Source organism: Palaemon carinicauda, chromosome 36, assembly GCF_036898095.1.
Source record: "Palaemon carinicauda isolate YSFRI2023 chromosome 36, ASM3689809v2, whole genome shotgun sequence".
Taxonomy (NCBI): Eukaryota; Metazoa; Arthropoda; class Malacostraca; order Decapoda; family Palaemonidae; genus Palaemon; species Palaemon carinicauda.
The window spans coordinates 13,005,612-13,024,967 of NC_090760.1; the positions used below are offsets into that span (position 1 = coordinate 13,005,612).

Sequence of the window (19,356 nt, forward strand, 5' to 3'; positions counted from 1 at the left end):
ACTCTCCCCAAGAAGAGCCTTTGGGGACAGGAGACTTCGCTGCAAGTCCAACGTCAGGAGAACAGCAAGAGTCAGAGCATGCGTTTTGGCAAGTTCTGACTCTAATGAGAGCTCTCAATGGGTTTGCCGACCCAGAGATCCCTCCTCGAGAGGGCAAGGACACGGTTTTGGACCGCGTATTCGGTACTCAGAAACCCTCTAAGGCCAGTGCGGCTCTGCCCTGGTCTCAGGGGGTTAAGAGTACCAGGGACAAGATCGCTGTACAGCTCCGAGTTGTCCTCCTCCAACCGTTCCAGTGCCGGCAACAAGCTTCTCCCACCTCCTTGCGTACAGCAAAGGAGGTACTTTGAGATCTTGGAGGAGCCTTGTTTAGCTCTCCACCATTCGTTGGAAGAGCTTACCAGGGGAGTCCCTCTTGAGAGACTCTCCAACCGGCAGATCTCGTTCTCGGCAACCGAGCTCCTTAACCAGGAGAAGGTTGCGAAGTGTGCTATGCAAGCCACGGTTGATAACTGGTTAGGGACCTTAGGTATCCTGATACGCTCTGAGGATTTCTCCAAAGAACGTACCAGGAAAGCTATGGAGACGTTCCTTCTCTCAGGCACTCGCACGATCAAGTTTCTGGCCCACCAAGTCTCGAACTTTTGGGCAAACACCATCCTGAAACGTCGGGATGCGGTGGCTGAGAGATTCCATCAGAAGGTCCCTAGCACTGAGATCAATAGGCTCAGGCATTCTTCCTTAGAAGGAACGATCCTGTTTGAGCCTAAGGATGTGGAACAGGCCGCTGAGAGGTGGAGGAAGTCTCACCAAGACTCCCTCCTTCATAGGGCTTTGACATCTAAGCCCTATAAGCCTCCAGCACCCCAGCAGTCCCGTCCGACCAAGACCGCAAAACCAATAGCAGCAGCGAAGATAGTGGTGTCTAAGCTCTTTCCTGTCAAGGATAGGAAAGGCAAAAAGTCCTCCAGAGGAGGTAAGAATCCTAGAGGGAGCAGCCGAGGCCGCAAACGCTAGGATTGGCAGTCTCCCTGCATGTCCACCAGTGGGGGGATGCCTACAAAGTTGCGCAGACAGGTGGCAGCAACTCGGGGCCGATTCCTGGACGATTTCTGTAATCTGTCAGGGATATCGCGTCCCGTTCACAACATCTCTACCTCCCCTGATGACGAATCCAGTGTCATTGAGCTCCCTTGCCATGGGATCAGCAAGGGGGCAAACCCTTCGGGCAGAAGTCCAAACCCTGTTGAAGAAGGGCGCTCTCCAAGAGGTCGTCGACGGGTCTCCAGGCTTCTTCAGTCGACTCTTTCTTGTAAAGAAGTCATCTGGAGGCTGGAGACCAGTCATCGACCTCTCAGCCCTGAACAAGTTTGTCAAACAAACTCCGTTCAGCATGGAGACGGCAGACACAGTCAGACTAGCAGTGAGACAGCAAGACTTCATGTGTACACTGGATCTGAAGGACGTGAACTTCCAGATCCCAGTCCATCCGTCTTCAAGGAAGTACTTAAGATTCAGCCTAGACAACAAAGAGTACCAGTTCAAGGTGCTGTGCTTCGGTCTCTCCACAGCACCACAGGTTTTCACCAGAGTGTTCACCCTAATATCTTCGTGGGCACACAGGATCGGCATCCGTCTCCTTCGTTATCTGGACGACTGGTTGATCCTAGCAGACTCGGTGTCATCCCTTCTTTAACACCGGGACAAACTTCTGGGACTTTGCCAGGATCTGGGGATCATGGTAAATCTCGAGAAGTCCTCTCTGCTTCCCACTCAAAGACTGGTATATCTATGCATGGTTATAGACACCAATCTCCACAAAGCCTTCCCATCAGACGACAGGATAGCAAGGCTGAGGAAGGTCGCAAGCCATTTTCTCAGATGAGAAGAACTTCCAGCCCAATCGTGGTTACGTCTCGGTCACCTTTCATCATTGGCTCGTCTAGTTCCCAATGGTCGCCTCAGGATGAGATCCCTCCAGTGGCAACTCAAGTCCCGGTGGAATCAAGGTTACGATTCCCCGAACGTCCTGATCCCTACGGGACCTGCGAAACTGACGGACCTCCAGTGGTGGGTGACAGACGAGAACCTACGAAAAGGAGTGGATCTTCTCGTCCTCCCCCCGGATTTGATGCTGTTTTCGGACGCTTCAAAGAAAGGGTTGGTGGCTCACGTACTGCACCACACGACCTCAGGCCTGTGGTCAGAATCAGAAAAGTATCTCCATATAAATCTCCTAGAGATGAAGGCCGTCTTCCTGGCCCTTCAACAGTTCCAACAATACCTGGCGGGTCACTCTGTGGTGGTGATGAGCGACAACACCACAGTAGTGGCTTACATCAACAAACAAGGAGGTACCTTTTCGCAGCAGCTATCCCATCTAGCAGTAGAGATACTGAGATGGGCCGAAATCCACTCGATACCACTATCGGCACGCCTCATTCCAGGCAAAAGGAATGTGCTTGCCGACAATCTGAGCAGAGCGTCTCAGATAGTGAGTACCGAGTGGTCTTTAGATCATCTAATAGCCAACAAAGTCATGACTTTGTGGGGTTCTCCGACTGTGGATCTGTTCGCAACAGCCTTGAACTTCAAGCTCCGCTGTACTGCTCCCCAGTCCCAGACCCCAAGGCTCACTGGCAAGATGCTCTCCAACAACGGTGGGACAACATCGACGTTTACGCCTTTCCCCCGTTCTGTCTGATGAGGAGGGTGCTCAACAAGACCAGAACATCAGTCAATCTTTCAATGACCCTCATAGCTCCGCTATGGCATCACGCGGAATGGTTCCCGGACCTTCTGCAACTCTTAACGGAGCTACCGAGAAAACTCCCTCCACGGCACAATCTGCTCAAACAACCACATGCCAACATCTTCCACAAAGCCGTAGCTTCGCTACGACTTCACGCCTGGAGACTATCCAGCATCTCCTCTCTGAGAGAGGATTTTTGCAGCAAGTTGCTGTCAGGATGTCTGGACATCTGTGAAAGTCATCCGCAGCAGTCTACCATGCAAAGTGGAAAGTCTTCTGTGGTTGGTGTCGTGGAAGGGGTATCTCTCCACTCGATGCCACTATTTCAACAATAGCGGAGTTCCTCGTGTATTTGCGGGAAGAAAAGCGCCTTTCAATCTCAGCAGTCAAATGCTAGCGCTCAGCCTTAAGTCTAGCTTTCTGGCTGAAAGGAATGGACATTTCTTCATCTCTAGAACTTTCTCTACTCATACGTAGTTATGAACTTACCTGCCCTCAGTCGGAAGTGAGACCTTCTCCATGGAACGTGGTTCGAGTTCTCAGGTCTCTTAAGAGACCTCCCTATGAACCATTACGCCAGGCATCAGATCGCTACCTAACCTGGAAGACGGTGTTCCTGCTAGCTTTGGCTTCGGCCAAGCGTGTTAGTGAACTTCATGGTCTCTCGTATGACATCACCCATTCAAGGGGATGGGGGGACGTAACGTTGAGCTTCTTCCCTGAGTTTATTGCTAAGACTCAGAATCCTGGAGTAGCGGATCCTCGGTTCGACTCCTTCCGGATTTCTAGTCTCCGTTCTGTAACAGATGACTCAGACCATCTCTTACTATGCCCAGTAATGAGTTTGAGGCTATACCTTAAAAGAACAGCTGCAGTCCGTCCTTGTGTGCCAGCATTATTCGTCAGCACAGGGAGAACTAAGAGGAGGGTCACCAAAAACACCATCTCTGCATGGATTCGCAGGGTAATTCATCTGGCCTTGAATCCAGATCCTTCTCCGTCACGTCACCATAGAGCACATGATGTCAGGGGCATAGCTACGTCCCTGGCCTTCAAAAGAAATTTCTCTGTGAAGCAGGTCCTTCAAGCGGGGGTGTAAAAGCGTCAGACAACGTTCACAGCCCACTACCTGCAAGACGTGACCCACAGGAGGCTCTAAATGTTCTCTATCGGCCCTGTGGTGGCTGCACAACAGCTGGTTTAAAACCTCAAGCTCCTTATTGGACAAGTAGCAGAGGGTTGAGGGCATTGTTACCCTATTTTAGTCTGCATGAATAAAAAGGTTTGACTGGCCCTTATTCTTTCCTTCATCATCCCCTCTCTAGGGGAAAGCAGCCTCCTGGGTTCTCTGCATAGCTGACCTCAAACCACTGCAGGTAAACCATGCTCCCTTGTGTCCCTAGTATTAAGTTAATACTGTTACGTCCCCATACCCTGATGAGGTGGTATTGGGAAAGTCCTAGTCTACAAGTTTCCATCTAAAGAACTTCAGAACAACTTCCTGGGACGAGTCACACTTCTTCATACCTTCACACACAGCTTGCGTAGGCCGCAGTCCTTGCGTAGCAAGGTTCTAGCGAGGTGCAGGGACTCCTTATTTCTTGGGTGCTGACACACTCAAATAACGAGTCCCCGGGCAAAGCCAAAAGCCAGTACTGGCTGGGACGTCCACCCTTCCTAATGGGTGAGTCACCCCTATTAAATAGCGTGGTTTGTATTCCAGTTGCGGAACAAATGACAAATTCGTAGATAATTTGTATTTTTCCTAACTATACAAACCTTAGCTATTTAACCAAACTTGCCCGCCAGCCCTATCCCCCTTGAAGTCCTACCTCCAAGCAAAGTGAGTTCAAGCACAGGTGTGTGTGAGGGTGGGGTGGTAGCAAGCTACCCTCCCCTACTCCTGCTAACTAGCGGTGTGGGTAGTAAACCCTCGTTAAATTTTAATGGCTCTTCATTTCAGCTACGCCGAAAGTAATACCCCTGTTAAATAGCTAAGGTTTGTATAGTTAGGAAAAATACAAATTATCTACGAATTTGTCACTTTGTTAATATTTCTTCAATTCCATCCATCCAGCGTTTATGTGGTCTTCCTCTCGATCTCCTTCTGTCAGGTGTCCAGTTCCATCTTTTCTTTGCTATTCTGTTTGGATCCATTCTCCTCACATGACTTAGCCATCTCAGCTGTCCCTTCTCAATCTTGCTCATCATAGGGGCTACTCCAACTGTTCTTACATCTTAATTTTTTATTCTTTCCATTGTTTTATGCAATATAATTCTAAGGGTTTCAATTTTTGAGGCTTGGGACCCTACTTCTGTCTCTTCTTGTCAGTGTCCAGCTGTCTGATCCATTATTAGTGTTAGCAAACCCTCAAATATAGCTTGCTTTACTTCTTCAGGTACATCTGTATCTCTCATTATTGGATAGAGAACTCCTGTGCATTTATTATATTTTTTTTTATTCTTTCACTTATTTCTTCCTTGCGTTTATTTCCTTTTCTGTGAAATCATATCCTAGATATTTGAATGAGTCTGTGTCCTTTATTACACTGCCCCTTATCATAATATTTTGTTGGTGCTGTTGATTCCTTAGAGATTGTTAATATTTCTGATTTTGCAACATTCATCGTCAGTTCCCCTTCCATTAAATAATTTTTTAAGCATGATTAACCTCTTTCCAATTCTTCCTAGTCACATGTCCAAAATGCTATTCAAGGTAAAACCAACAAAAAGAATACTGTAATCTTAAATTTACCAACCATGTCGACACTAATAATAGTTAAAAGGACAATTAGGTTGATACAGATGTATAAAACATTAAAAAACAGAAAGTAAATAGGTAAATATGCTGGATCCATATTTATGATCTCATCATCATTATTGTTTTTACTTATTTTTCCAGTGTATAGTGAGATGGGAATGTTGTTTCTGCTCTCTTTTATCTTTGAAGTCCTATTTGATTCGGGTCTTTGTCTAAGCCTCATTCTGATAATTTTTTGGGTTTTCTGCTTGTCTTTGTTCTGCTACAAGATTGCTGATTTCATAAATAACCATTTTCATCAAATGCCAAACTATATCAGCTTATATTCCATTTTCTGGGCACCATGTTTCTTAGCAACTTCATTCTTATGATCTTCCTAATGCACTGGCCATAGGGCTCTGTATTTTGTAGTCACAATTGTTTAAGATTTTCTCCATTTTCTTAGTAAGTAACCACATGGCTTTGATACATTTCAAGTTATTGCCCAGCTTTGTGGTTGTCGATTCATTTTATTTACTACTAGTCTTTCAAGTCTAGGAATCTTCCCACTTCCTAATCTGATGCTATTCCGTCTTACTGCCCTCTTAATGCCTTTCCTAACTATCTAATGTTGTTAAGGTAACTACAAGTGTTCTCTCTCCTTATTACAGTCCTCAGGTCTCTCTTGTATTTTATTCTTCTTAAACATTTTAGGCATTTATATTGGATACAAATGTTTTGTAATTTATGTTGGTAACAAGTTATTGATGTATTTGAGATTTATGTGGAGCAGCAAAGGAGAAAATGAAATGGAATTAAGAAGGCAACATTTTTCAATTATCCACCTTGAAATTTTTTCTTATCACATCCAACAAGCAATTGGATAAAAAGCAGGAAAATTATGAATGTAAGTACAAAGTAATTTGCAATTAGAATTTATGGAATGGTTGTACTGTATATGTAGGTTGTGGTACAGCTCAAGTTTGGGGAGCAGGATTTTGTTGGGTTACTACCTTATGTGTAGTAAGTAAATCAGGCTCTCAATAGGATAATAAATTAGTATACCCTATTAACCAACTCTCTAAAGTTTAAATTTTTTTGTCATGTTTCTTATTCTACAGGAAGAAAGTGGAGGAGCTTGAGGAAGCTCTCAGAGGTGCTCAGTTTAATAAGGTGGCTTTGAGTGATCGTATCCTTCAGTTGCAGCGAAAGCTTCGTCAATCAGAAGCAGTGAGAGATGCTACCAATTCAAAGTTGATTACGTTACAAGTTAAATTTGATGAATTAGCTGCAAAAAAAGGCGAGAGTGTTTGTAAGTTCATGATACAACCTTCTTTAAACATTTTTTTTTGCAATATTATCTAGCATTAATTTAAAATTGAGGATAAACTAATGTGCAGGCTGAATTTTTCTGCTTTGTCTAAATTATCCACAGTTAATACTTGGATAAATTTTCTTTGTATGTTATGAAATTAGTTTTTTTACCTGTAATCCACAGCAATGAATTGTGGTGTTTTTTTCCTCTATATTATCTTGGATAGATTTAAGGTAATTTATACTTTTCACTGTAAGTGCATTAGTCTTAACAATTTGTAAATTATAATCTTTTACAGTATAATGTACATTCAAGCTTGGTAGGTTACTTCAAGTACAGTATAGTATATGATTTGTTTGTTCCTACGCTTATACAAACCTATTGCCCTTTAAAATAGAAAACATGTCTTCAGCGGTGTTGGATCGGGCACTCGATTTGTTAACGATGTAGTTTACAACAGATTATGACTGCAGGTAAGGAGAGCCCCCTAGTACAATCTTAACAATCGTTAGTTTCTTTTAATCTCTATACTAAAGTGTTCCGACAACGATAATTGAAATATGGGAAATGAATGTAAAAACCTCGAACAAAAAACACAAAATGTTTATTCACAAAATTTACAAAGAAAATCAATGTTGCTTCTTCGATTAACTGATAAATCAAATCAATCCAAAATATCAATAGATCAGGGAGAACAGTCAAGAAAATTGAACAATCCTTTTCGGTAATTTTCTGCCGTTGCTGAGATGATAGGCTTTAAGCCTGAGAGCTTCTCAGAAGGGTAGCTGTAGCTCAGTTAGATCTGGCACGATAACTTTGGATTCAAAGATGTTACAGAAGGGACATCAGAAGTTATCTCCAAGAATACGGTGATAGTATAAAAGGAAGACCAAGACACAGGCAGTGTTGGCTGCTATTTGTCACAAGCAGGAAAGGCTGGCATCTTCAATTCATCGCTTCTCAACCATAGCAAGATTTTAGAGATTGGCGTTTGTCATCTGAAGGTAATGTTGGAAACTGGCTCTGTCTGACTTCTGGTCATCTTTTCATGCCCTTATCTTGTCAGGACTTGGTTACTCTCTCGTCCTATCTCCTTTGGGCAGTATCTTCTTGAAGTTTATACTGTATACCCATGTATGGCGGAGCTTATTTCGATGGTACGTCATCATTTCCGTATAAGACATTTTTTGGTATTCTGTATCCTGATTGGTTTCCTTAAAAACACCCACTTTGGTCACACCGTAGAAGCTTTTAGAACAAATTTCGGGTACAATCTGGACCTCATGTTATGCCTTAACAAAAGCATGGGCACATGTTGACCAGTGATGACACTTTCCATAAACAAGAATATCCTCGAGGCTTGGTTTCTAAAAGATACTGACTCCTCAAATTAATATGTTGACTTCTTTGTCCAAACTAGACATTGAGGCTCTGTTTATTTCCAAAATGCTGACGACGTAAGGTGAGGATATCATTGACTAAACACCAGTCAAATTTAATCTCGCTACTCACAATTTGAGAATAAAAGCATATGTCTTTTAATATATTCCTTCAATATTATTGCGTCTACCCATGACAATCCCCCCACCTGTCTGGAGCTTTACACATTTGCTTTTAAACAGGAAGTGAATGCGGGCTGTTGTCTGTGATTATGAATATGAAACAAGAAATTTGTATTTGCCACGGAAAGGGGTCCCCCATTCCAGTCAGATTTTGGCAAAACCTGCTGTAAAGGGCATGATTGTTCAGTCATCCTTGTGTGCTGAGTGTAGGTTGTGACCTTCTGTGCAGTGGCAGACGTATACCTTAAAGGCTATCTCACTGAGTACAGCAGATACCCCTGCCCATGTGCACATACCTGGGAAGGATGCTTGAGGAGCATGACTGAGAAACTGAAGAGAAAACAAATCTGTCGCATCAGTTACCAGTTACCGCCAGAATTTCCATTCCTTTACTAAGGGCATATGTTTATTGAAGGGAGAAAAAATGGGAAAATTTTGAAATTCTACAGGTAAAGGTCGATTAAAGCAGGCTTCTGAAGAAGTAATGTGAATATCAGGCGAGTATAGAAATAAGAATTTTTATTGATAAAATTTTTTTAGTGGAATCCTTTGCAGTTTAAGTTCCCACCTCAATCCTCCCTCTCAGTCCTAAGGCGAAAGTTAAAAGTACAGATAAAGCGCTTCCGACAGGTGGGGATGGCCCCGGGGCTCCTTGCGCCACGCTCACCACAAATCGTTAACTACTCCATTAACGAATTCCACGACCGATCTAGTTCCTCTGAAGACATGTTCCCTATTTTAAAAGACTCAGGTTTGTATACCTTGGAAAAATAAAACTTATAATTTATTTTGAAATTATTTCTCATCCGCTAATTGAAAAATATTTTTCATCACTTTCACAGCAAATACTTCAAAGAGTGTTAAGCAGGTTACTGAGAAGATCCCAGGATTTGAAAGCGTAAAAAAAGAGATTAGAAAAGAAGAAAATGGAAGTGAGATGGATTCAAGAATTCCATTCATGGAGAGACAGAACATGATCAGCCCTTTACCTGAGGATAATGTACTGATAAAGGAAGAATCCTGTCCTGCTAAAAGTAAGTTTTTTTTTCACATATAAAAGTTTTTCAAAATATCTGAAAGGTATACAGTAACTGTATATAGGCTGGGAGGAACATAGAGAGTAGAGGTCCCCTTTTTTGTTTTTGTTTCATTTGTTGATGTCGGCTACCCCCCAAAATTGGGGGAAGTGCCTTGGTATATGTATGTATGTATGTATAACTGTATATGAGTCCAGGATGTCTTTGCAATGTGTTGAAGTAAAGAGGAACAAATTTATCTGATTTCACTTAGTAAATTTATATAAGGTATTCTCACCCTTATTACATTTTTCAGTAATTTTTCAAGCAATTTTATTTTTATTAGTATTTGTCATTGCCAACAATGAAAAAATAACCTTGATAAGAATTTGTGTAAAATAAGGCTGATTGTAATGTCGAGGTCAGTATTTATAGAAAACTCATCATCATCTCCTTTGCCTATTGATGCAAAGGGCCTCAAATTGCTGTATAAAATTAAAAGAAACTAATTGTACTTTTCTAGATAAACCAATTAATACACTAGATTTTATTGTATCTATGAGCCTCTCTTGATGTTTACATTGTTACTCTGTCAAAGCTGTTATATCGATGTTTGCCCCTAAAATTAAAAAAAAGATTCCTGTTTCCTTTCTTCCAATAGATGAGCCTTTAGTAAGGAAGAGATAATCTAGCAGCTAATCTTAATAACAATGGCTTGGCCTTTGTCTTCAGCTTCTGTGCTGCCTTCATTACAGTTCTCAAGACTTTTGAATCAAGGTAGGGGGCTGGGGAGGTGTAGGGGTGAGGGGAGGATAGTCATAGTAGAGGCAGCAGTTAGGTGTAGGTCGGCACCTCGGTGTTCCAGGGGATGTTGAAGGAGAGGTCTAACTGGTGAGGGACCTATGGTTGTGGTTCTATTACGCCCCAGTAACTATACTGACGCTTCTTGAGTGAGTGAGCTGGGTTTATTCCTGGCATTTCATGCATCCTTTTTTTCTCTGGTATATTTAGCAATATTTATGCCTTAGAAATAAATTTCACGGAGCGACACAGGTTGAGCCCAGAAATAGATTTTTCCTTCGTCAAAATCCCTTTTTAGTGCTTTTAGAGATTTCTTCTGGCTGTGTTAGTAGTTACTACTTAAATTATTCTAGGGAATTGTTTCTGGGTGATCATGATCCCTGTTTTCTTTTTGTCTTTTGACACCAGTATTGTGATTTTGAATTTTTGACACCATTATTGTGATCTAGATAACTTATTAGGAGTGCAAAGGCCTCACTGTTCCTCTTAGGGAAAAATTATGTTTCTTTATTCACTTGGGAATTAATGAGACTGTTCCTCAAATGCCACAAGTAGTACAAAGTACCCTTGATATGGATGACTTTGCAATATAAAAGTATTAAAATAATCTATCATTTGCAGAGAATTCTTTATAACGTCGGAAAATACAAGTGTGTACTGTAGTGCGTCTGTTAGGTTCAGGGTTTCTGCAAAATAAACTTGAGTATTTTACATAAATCTGAAATTAAGCGATACTAATATTTGATAACTACCTCAATTGGAAAACACATATTTTGTTGAAAATCTAAATGTAATAATGCTCTTAATTTGATACTGTAATGGAATGGGGTCAAGGTCAACTTTATTAATGATCTTTTAATCCTTAGTTATCCAGGGTAGATTATGGTAGCCATTGTGGATCAGGATCTGAAGCTATTCTGAAGTCTTTGGATCCAATACACACTTGTAGCCTGAGACTTTGTTCTATGTGAAAGTGGGGGAGCCACCATAGTCCATACATCAAGGTTTGGTAACACAGCAAAGTGCCTTGAAGATCCTATCCACCTAAACTCCAGCAACATAGCTTTTCAACCAAAGTGGTGTATTTATAAACAATCATGAACCTCCATTCCCAATTAGAACAAATAGGTTACTAGAAATCACAGAAATACAATTATATACTAACACATTTTTTATCTAACAAAAACTTCCACTTATATTCCATGTCACAATAAATATGCCTTGGAATATATTCAGGGAAAAGGATATTTCTATTCTATATTTATGCTATACTGTATATACTTTGGCTCTAAATCTTCAATGGATGCTTGGTTATTCAGCAGTTTCTTCTGACAAAACAAGTCTGTTCCAATTACCTACTGAAGTATCAGTATTTACATCTCAACTGTCAGTTATTCAAGTAATTAACATTGTGAAAATTATTGAAGATAAAATGAATCTTGGATTTGTCATTCATTCTTATTTGAGAAGTGCCATAGAAGACCTCAAAGGGTACTGGTATTGCATAGAGAAAGTTGAAGAAATTCAATTTTCAGGGGTTAAATTTTGAAATAGCTATGTATTGGATTCCTTTCCATATTGGAATTGTTGGTAATGAAAAAGCAGATAATGCTGCTAAATCAGCAATCAATTTCCCACGACTTTACATTAAATTCCCATTAATGGTTATGTAACTACAATAAAACATTTCTTAATAACTAAATTATAAACTTTGTGGAATAATGAACCAGAAAACATATTAAAACAAACCAATTTTTTTTACATGAAGCTTCATCTGTGGTGGATAACGGGGTAGGGTGGGCTGTGGCACCCTAGCAGTACCAGCTGAACTCGGTTGAGTCCCTTGTCAGGCTGGGAGGAACGTAGAGAGTAGAGGTCCCCCTTTTGTTTTGTTTCATTTGTTGATGTCGGCTACCCCCCAAAATATGGGGAAGTGCCTTGGTATATGTATGTATGTACTAGAGACCTGAGAGTATTAGAAGGAAATATATCAGATTTTTTTTTTAGTATTAGGGACAAACCTCGATAAACTGAGCTTTGAGAGTGAGGCATTATGAACAGCAGGTGAGTATAGAAATAACAGATAAATTTTTTTTTTTACTTTTGATCCTTGTAGGTGTTTGTTCTTGATGATTTGCTATCACATGATTTTGCAGATGTTGTAAACAAAGAAGATACAAATAATCCAGCAGCAGTGAATGGAGATCAGGAGAATCCACCCATTATGTGTAGTTATGATAAGAAAAAGAAAGTCAAGAAATCTGTTCGTATGACTGAAACGGTAGAAGTTCAAGAAGGTGACGGAGAGGTAAGTCATGATTTTTTTATATTTAGAGTTTTGCGCTAAAGGTAATAGGTTTATTCTAGTAATTTGCTTCCAAAGAGAATAAGTAGAGATAAAGTGTCCATGTGATCATTATGGAAATGTATGGGTGAACTCAGTACCAAGCTTTGAATGTGACATATGGTGTAACAAAATGCTCAAGATTGCTAAGTATTTATTGAGTAAATTTTCAGTGACATGCATGTATTATAAGGAGAAGTTGGGAAGAGAGGGCAGTGGAAAACCATATTATTACAAATGGGAAGGACTTACAAAAATAGAATTACTGATACTATAGGGACACCATGGACTGAAGCACAAGATGACAAGGCAGTAAAAAAGAGAGTAGCTGCAGCATATGTGAAATTGAGCAAAATTGCTGGAAAATTAAAAATGTTCATTAATGAATAAAGCCAAGGTATGATGGTTTACAGTACTTCTTTACATCTTAAGTAGGCAAAGACACAGAAAGTGGAGAAGAAATGTCAGAGTATGGAACATTAAGATTCAGGGTTCAAGTACAGCGGGAATATTGTATCATGAAAGATGAAGTGGCAGCGATGTGATATCCACAGGTCATTAATTTGATTGAGATCTCTAAGATTGAGAAGGTTTGAATATGTGAGAGAAGAGATGAAAAACGATTGGTATAAAAGCACTTTGTAGGAAGAACCACGAATTAAGGGCAAAGGAAACAGGCAAAGACCAAAACCTGATAGTATGTAGGCCAGGAAGAAGTTCAATTTAAAGGAAAGTTTAGAGAACTCATTTCACTTCTAGCCCCATAAAGAAGAAAGTTGATGTATAATTGCTCATGTAGATGATTATGAGGCACCTGATGAAGATGATACTGGATAAATTAAACCACAAAATAGATAAAGTTTGTACGGTACTGTTGTTGTTGTTGTTATTATTATTATTATTGTTGTTGGTGTTGTTATTATTATAATTATTATATGCTAAGCTTTAATCCTAGTTGGAAAAGCAAAATGCTATAAACCTAATGGCTCCAACAGGGAAAAATAGCCCAGTGAGGAAAGGAAACTATTACAACTATCAAAATAAAAAATTTTAAGAACAGTAACAACATTAAATTAAATCTTTCATATATAGATTATTGAAACTTCTAAAAACCAAGAGGAAGAGAAATGAGATAGGACACATGCCCGAGTGTACCCTCAAGCAAGAGAACTATACTCTTCCAAATGTAATCTTTGGTTACTGAATCTTATGCTTTGATATTTTGTTTTGTACCATCATCATCTAAGAAGTAATAGATACTACCAGAAATGGTGTGCGGCATCTTATTCCTAAATGATCTTAATTCTGTATGAGGTACTCCAAGAGGTTTGGAATTAGCTGTGCTGAAGACGATGCTTTTCATTTCTGTGGAAATTTTCTTTCGGTTTACATTTCTCAAGAAATTCCTCCTCTTTCAAATATTGTTTATTTGTGGAGAGCAAGACCTTCACCGTATGTTGTCTTGAGAGGAAATATTTTTCTTGTATTAACATTAAATGTGGGTATAATTTTTAGGTTCAAGAAGCTCAGCTGAAGAATGAGAGAGAGGTGAAGCCCCCACAGAAGACAAAGGTCTTGAGAAAAATGAATGCTCCTGTTGTGCAGGTTCCAAGTGGTGGACAACAAAATGAATGTAACCAGCAATGATTCATTTGAACCTTGTAGTTTATGCAGTACAGAAGATTACTGTAGTTCTTCATCAGTCTGTCACGATACATAATTTGTATCCATAGTGTATCATTCTTTGTAATATACATATATCTTTTTAATATTTAAGTACCTTTTTTATTTTCAGATTTACATTACTGTACTAGGGTAAATATATTGAATATATTTATAAAAAATTATGTTGTTAACAATTTAGATTAAATAGTAATAGAATGAACAAGTTCCATTTTGCTATTTAGATTTAAAGAGTTACATGATGACTAGTTATATTCTCTTATTTAGCCTTTATCATTGCTATGATTTTTGTCTAATTATGGATGTGAACTTGTTCAATTATTCTTTCAAGTACAGGCCATTGATTTGACAGAAAAAAAATGATTCAACATACAAGTTTTTACGTTGTTTTAAAATAACTATCTCTATTGTTCTAGATTTTATGATCTGTACAGTCTTGAGATAATAATAATTCCAAATTTCAGATGATTGCGGGATAGTTCTTTACATTATTACTGTATTGTTATGCATTAATGTAATTGGATGAAATATATTGCAGGATTTGGAGATGTTGCTTTTTCACATCTAAGTACAGTACAAATAGAAAATTATCCTGTTTTGAAATCAGTGCCATTAGTTATTTTTTAGATGTATTGAATATTGCTTTAGTACATCTTTCAGATATATGTTATTTTTTTAGGTGGTAAAATAGAAAGGAAAGTTCTTGGATTATACATTTTAGACATTGAATCATTAATTCTTCATAAAGGATAACACTTGCATAAATTCAAGTCCCTATATTGCATTTAGTTTCAAACAAAAGTACCCTAACTGCTGTATAAGAAAATAACATTAAAGGTTAATAATGATGTCAGTAATAGTTTTTGTTAATTGATCGTGAATAGTACTTATGTTATGAGGAATTTTGTTTCAGAGACGACTTATTTATAATATTTTTCCACGAAGTTTCAAGTTATAAAGGATTCCTGAAATAAGTACACCATATTGAATTCATTTTAAATGGTCCAGTGTAGTCACATTATAGTTTCTGGTATAGCTAGAACTCATTCTAAGAATGTTATATATAGTATATAAATTAATACATATGTTTTAGTAGTGATTGAATTTTTTATGAAATATTACTCAACTATTTTTCTGTAAATGAATGTTCCATTAAGAATGAAACAAATGTGTAACTCTAGATTTTGTTCAGTTATCAGCATAGATGTATCAGGAGAATGGGAAACAAAAGGAATGTCACGATTTAGAAGGGCATGGATTAAATGTAGAGGTACCTAGCTATAAATGATTGTAATTTTCATTTTTAATAAATTATGAATCATATGTAGTAACATGTAAATCTATTCAAGGTCAGAGGCTTTGTTTATAAAGTTTACATTTAAGACATATTGCCTTGAGGTACAAATTCACTCATTGATGTTATGTTTTCAGTTCAGTATAGCCATCCTATTTTGATCAATATTTAACTGTAGCCATTTCATAATTGAGGAAGCTTTTATATATTAAAAGTGAGAGTTCTTCCACATGTCAACTGTTATTTTAGCACCTGCTTATTAATTCTTTTATATTTATATAAAGGAGTACTCTGTATGGAAACTTTGGGTAAATTTTGTATATTGTATGGAAAAAATAAATTGCTTTAGTGAAATGTATCTAAAAATGTCAGCATCTTAGACTCTCCATGCATACCATAGATGTAGGTCAGGAAAATGAGGTTTAACATTTTCAATAGAGTACTGCTTGAACTCTGTAACCTAATGCAGGCATAAAGTATTTCAGTCTTAAAATCTAGTTTGTAACATTGAATCATGATATTTCAGTACTTTTGGTGGAAGATAACATCAATATGCATTTGTAAGAGCAGGTCCTTCTGGTTTTTGTATTAAAGGTGAACCTAAAATATTTATTTCTGACTAAATTTCTTTGATCATAGAGCAGTCTTATGTTACTCTGCTCATTTCCAAATGTTTTGTATCCATATAATAGAGACTGCATCTGGCCTACTAGGTTTTACTGTGATTGAAAACCCCTTGTATTTAGATTCCACTTGCATGTACCTTTATGTTATTTCAAATTTTGTTAACCTTATAGGTTGCTGTGTTCAAATGCTACATTCACCTATTTGTACCTATGTGCTGCCAACGCAAGAGTCTTTTCTTTACATAATGTAAAGCAATCTAGAAGCAAACCTATTTGTTACAAAATTTTAAAAACTTTCATATATTTTCAATTGTCTTCCTTTGTAATATACAGGTATTATGATTTTATTTGCTTTTATTATATTTTTATAGCTAACAGAAAAACAGGAATATAACATTAAAACTAGGACAGGAAAAACGTGAATATAATTGAAAAAGTTTATTTGTAAAGTGTTTTTGCTCCAGACTTTATGTTGCCATGCTGTGTCATGAGTAATTAGGTGACTTTGCTTTTATAATTTTGTGTATTCAGGGACAGCTTTACAGTTGGCTAAAACATTTAAATGAAAAGAATGAGCATTTCTGTGTTGAATTGAAAAATTTTCAGCAAAATATGTAACACACCAACAGTATGAATTTATTTATATATTCAAGTATTTGAGTAGCAGACCTCATGCATTTACATACTCTCAAGAGAAAATTGTGTAAAATACAGTAAAAAAAAATTGCTTTAATATGTAAATACTTTAGTGTACTACTCAGGTAGTATTCTTTCCATTTATGTAGCAGCTGTGTGAATATGAGTAAAATACTGATATTGATGATTTTATATTGAAAAAAGGTTATACAGTACACATTTTAAAGTCAGTAAAATACATTTAAATATATTTATTATTTTATAAGGAAGATGATGATGAGTTGAGATGATAATGTATTTATAGCTGAAATATAAAAATGTTTCAAAGGCATCACATTCCACATCAAACACTGCATGATTTGTCCAGAATGTAGTTGATATGACTGAGCAAGCAAAATTACTGGTACAAAAAGTCATCTACCACTTTTCGTTTTACTTTTTGGTGGTTTAGGATCTGCAACATTATTACCTGGTGTATAGTGCAGATAGTTAGGAGCATAATAAGTAAGAGGTTCATACTGTGGTCCAATTTCTTCAACAAATCCAGTCATCTTTTCATACTGATGCTCTATTGCTTCACGACCAAACATGCACTCGGCAAATGTGTAGCTTGCTGTAAAATGTATATATATTAGAAATGATATATTAAATAGTATAAATATATGAAATTTGTGAGAACATTTTATAATATATTTTGAAAGGAAATTGTATTTTTTATAAATCTAGCAACCATATAATTGGCTTCAAATTCCTTGTATCAACTTCAACTCTTTGAAATGGAAGAAGAATAGCTAGACTTATAAGTAGGGAGGAACAGTCTTCATCATTCTTTCATGCCTCATAAAATACAACAGCTATAAGGACTTTCCCCAAGTTCTCCCAAGCTCCTAGCAAGTTCAATTATTCCCATACTAACAAACCTTCCATTATTTATATGGATATTTCTTCAGCGGCAGCTGTGGGTAGTCATTAGACTTTAATTGCGGGGATGGGCTGGGGAGTACCCAGCCGCCTCTTACTCACAGCGGTGAGATGTTACTTTTTATTTTGGGTCAGTTGAGATTGGACGTCCGCTCTCCTCCTGACTATCATTGGACTTTTTAATTTTTGCTTTCTCTTTGCAGGTGTACGCATCTTCTTTTGCGACCGCACTCTCTGTGTCCTATGTGCCAAGGGCATCGATTCGCGCAGGATCCCAAGCAACCCAGTGGGAGAAATTTGGGTGGCGTAGGAAGACGACTACTAAGCGCAATTATTCTCCCTCGGTCGAGCGTTGCGCGTTTTTTTTCTCGCAGCCCCAAATCTCTCAAAAGCTCCTGCTTGTGCACGCTCTCACGAGAGACGTTTGAATAGGAGCGCAGATTGATTAACTCCTTGGCAACCCCGGAGTACTGGGGGGAGGGGGGGGTTTGCTTCCCCTAGAGGAGCAACTTTTCCAGCCGCTGGCTAGCCTTTCTCCCTTTCAGATCTGTTGCAGGTGTGGTTGTCCTAAGGAATTTCGGAACCCCCTTTCTGAGGAGGAGGAGTTGCTGCGCCTTCTTCAGCATGATGCCAGGAGGGATCCTTCTCCAGAACTGTCGACATCTCACACTCTGGATCTGTGCGAGGTCCATCTTTCGCCTTCCCCTGCCCTTCCACACTTGGACAAGGTGATTGTTCGCGTTCGCCTCTCCAAAGACGAACCCCCTCTCCATCCTGGGATCTGGTCGTCCCTTAACCCTCAACCCTTGGTTTCTTCCAACATGAACCCTGAGGTTGCAGGTGACAATCTTCCGGGGATCAGCGCGCCTTCCACCAGCAGCACTAGAGGACGAGCATCGCCATTGCTCCCTTCTAGACCTTCTTCCCCTGATCACTGTTTGCGATGATCAGAAGATCGTGATGATCATAGGTCATCACGATCTGAGCGTTCTCCACCTAGAAGACGCTCACGCTTTAGAGCTTTGTGCTCACGAGACCATAGGTCTCAACGCTCTCCTCAGAGGCGTTCCTCTTCATAAGGACAAATCTCGCAATCGCGATCTTCACGATCATTAGTAAGGTCTATACCTAGGTCCAGACACTCGCGTTCTAGATCATCATGATCTAGATCATGAGGAGGGTACTATTGTTCGCAAGGACGACGCTCACGTTCACGTGGGCGGCATTCGCGCTCGCGAGGGTATCATTCAAGAGTATGACGTTCATGTTCACGAGATGGACACGCCTTCCTTTACTCGCCAGTGAACTTCCAGGTCCTCGGGACCTTCCAACGTGTCTGAGTGGCCCTTTCAGTCCAAAGGACAGAAAGGGTCCTTCAAGGGAAAGAGGGGAGGTGGCCGAGGTGGTCCCTCCCAGTAGGAATGGCATTCATCATCACCCACCACCTGTAGGAGGATGCCTACAGTACCGCTGGTTGTGGCAGCAGATCCCTGAACGGTAAATGTGATCGCCTAGGCCTAGGGTATCGCGTCCCGTTCATTCAATCTCTTCCTCCTCTGACTCGGGATCCTGTGCATCTAGGCTTCTATGCGAAGGGATCCGCAAAGGAGCTGGTCTTCAGTGACGAAGTCCAGACCATGCTGCAGAAGGGTGCTCTCCAAGAGGT

The 19,356-nt window shown here is 39.3% G+C and overlaps 2 protein-coding genes across 3 annotated transcripts in view; one reads left to right on the forward strand and one right to left on the reverse strand.

Annotated features, from left to right (window-relative positions):
• The first annotated feature begins 6,393 nt into the window (after positions 1 to 6,393).
• Positions 6,394 to 17,023, forward strand: LOC137628486 (protein Spindly-like). The gene is made up of 5 exons (XM_068359641.1): positions 6,394 to 6,410; positions 6,614 to 6,804; positions 9,212 to 9,403; positions 12,343 to 12,494; positions 14,046 to 17,023. Exons 1-5 carry the CDS (start codon positions 6,394 to 6,396, stop codon positions 14,175 to 14,177), a joined length of 684 nt encoding a protein of 227 aa, XP_068215742.1. The 3' UTR covers positions 14,178 to 17,023.
• Positions 17,006 to 19,356, reverse strand: part of LOC137628754 (arrestin domain-containing protein 3-like) — a 116,853-nt gene continuing 114,502 nt past the window's right edge. For both annotated transcript variants that reach the window (XM_068359938.1, XM_068359937.1), the window contains exon 9: positions 17,006 to 17,382. In XM_068359938.1, coding sequence (XP_068216039.1) covers positions 17,183 to 17,382 — 200 coding nt within the window. In that variant the 3' untranslated portion in view covers positions 17,006 to 17,182. The remainder of the gene's footprint in view (positions 17,383 to 19,356) is intronic.

What these genes read in the sequence shown, in the direction of transcription:
- LOC137628486 (XM_068359641.1), top strand. An exon ending in AAAAAAAGGCGAGAGTGTTT is followed by an intron (nt 6,805 to 9,211) that starts GTAAGTTCATGA and finishes TCACTTTCACAG; the next exon opens with CAAATACTTCAAAGAGTGTT. An exon ending in TTCAAGAAGGTGACGGAGAG is followed by an intron (nt 12,495 to 14,045) that starts GTAAGTCATGAT and finishes TATAATTTTTAG; the next exon opens with GTTCAAGAAGCTCAGCTGAA.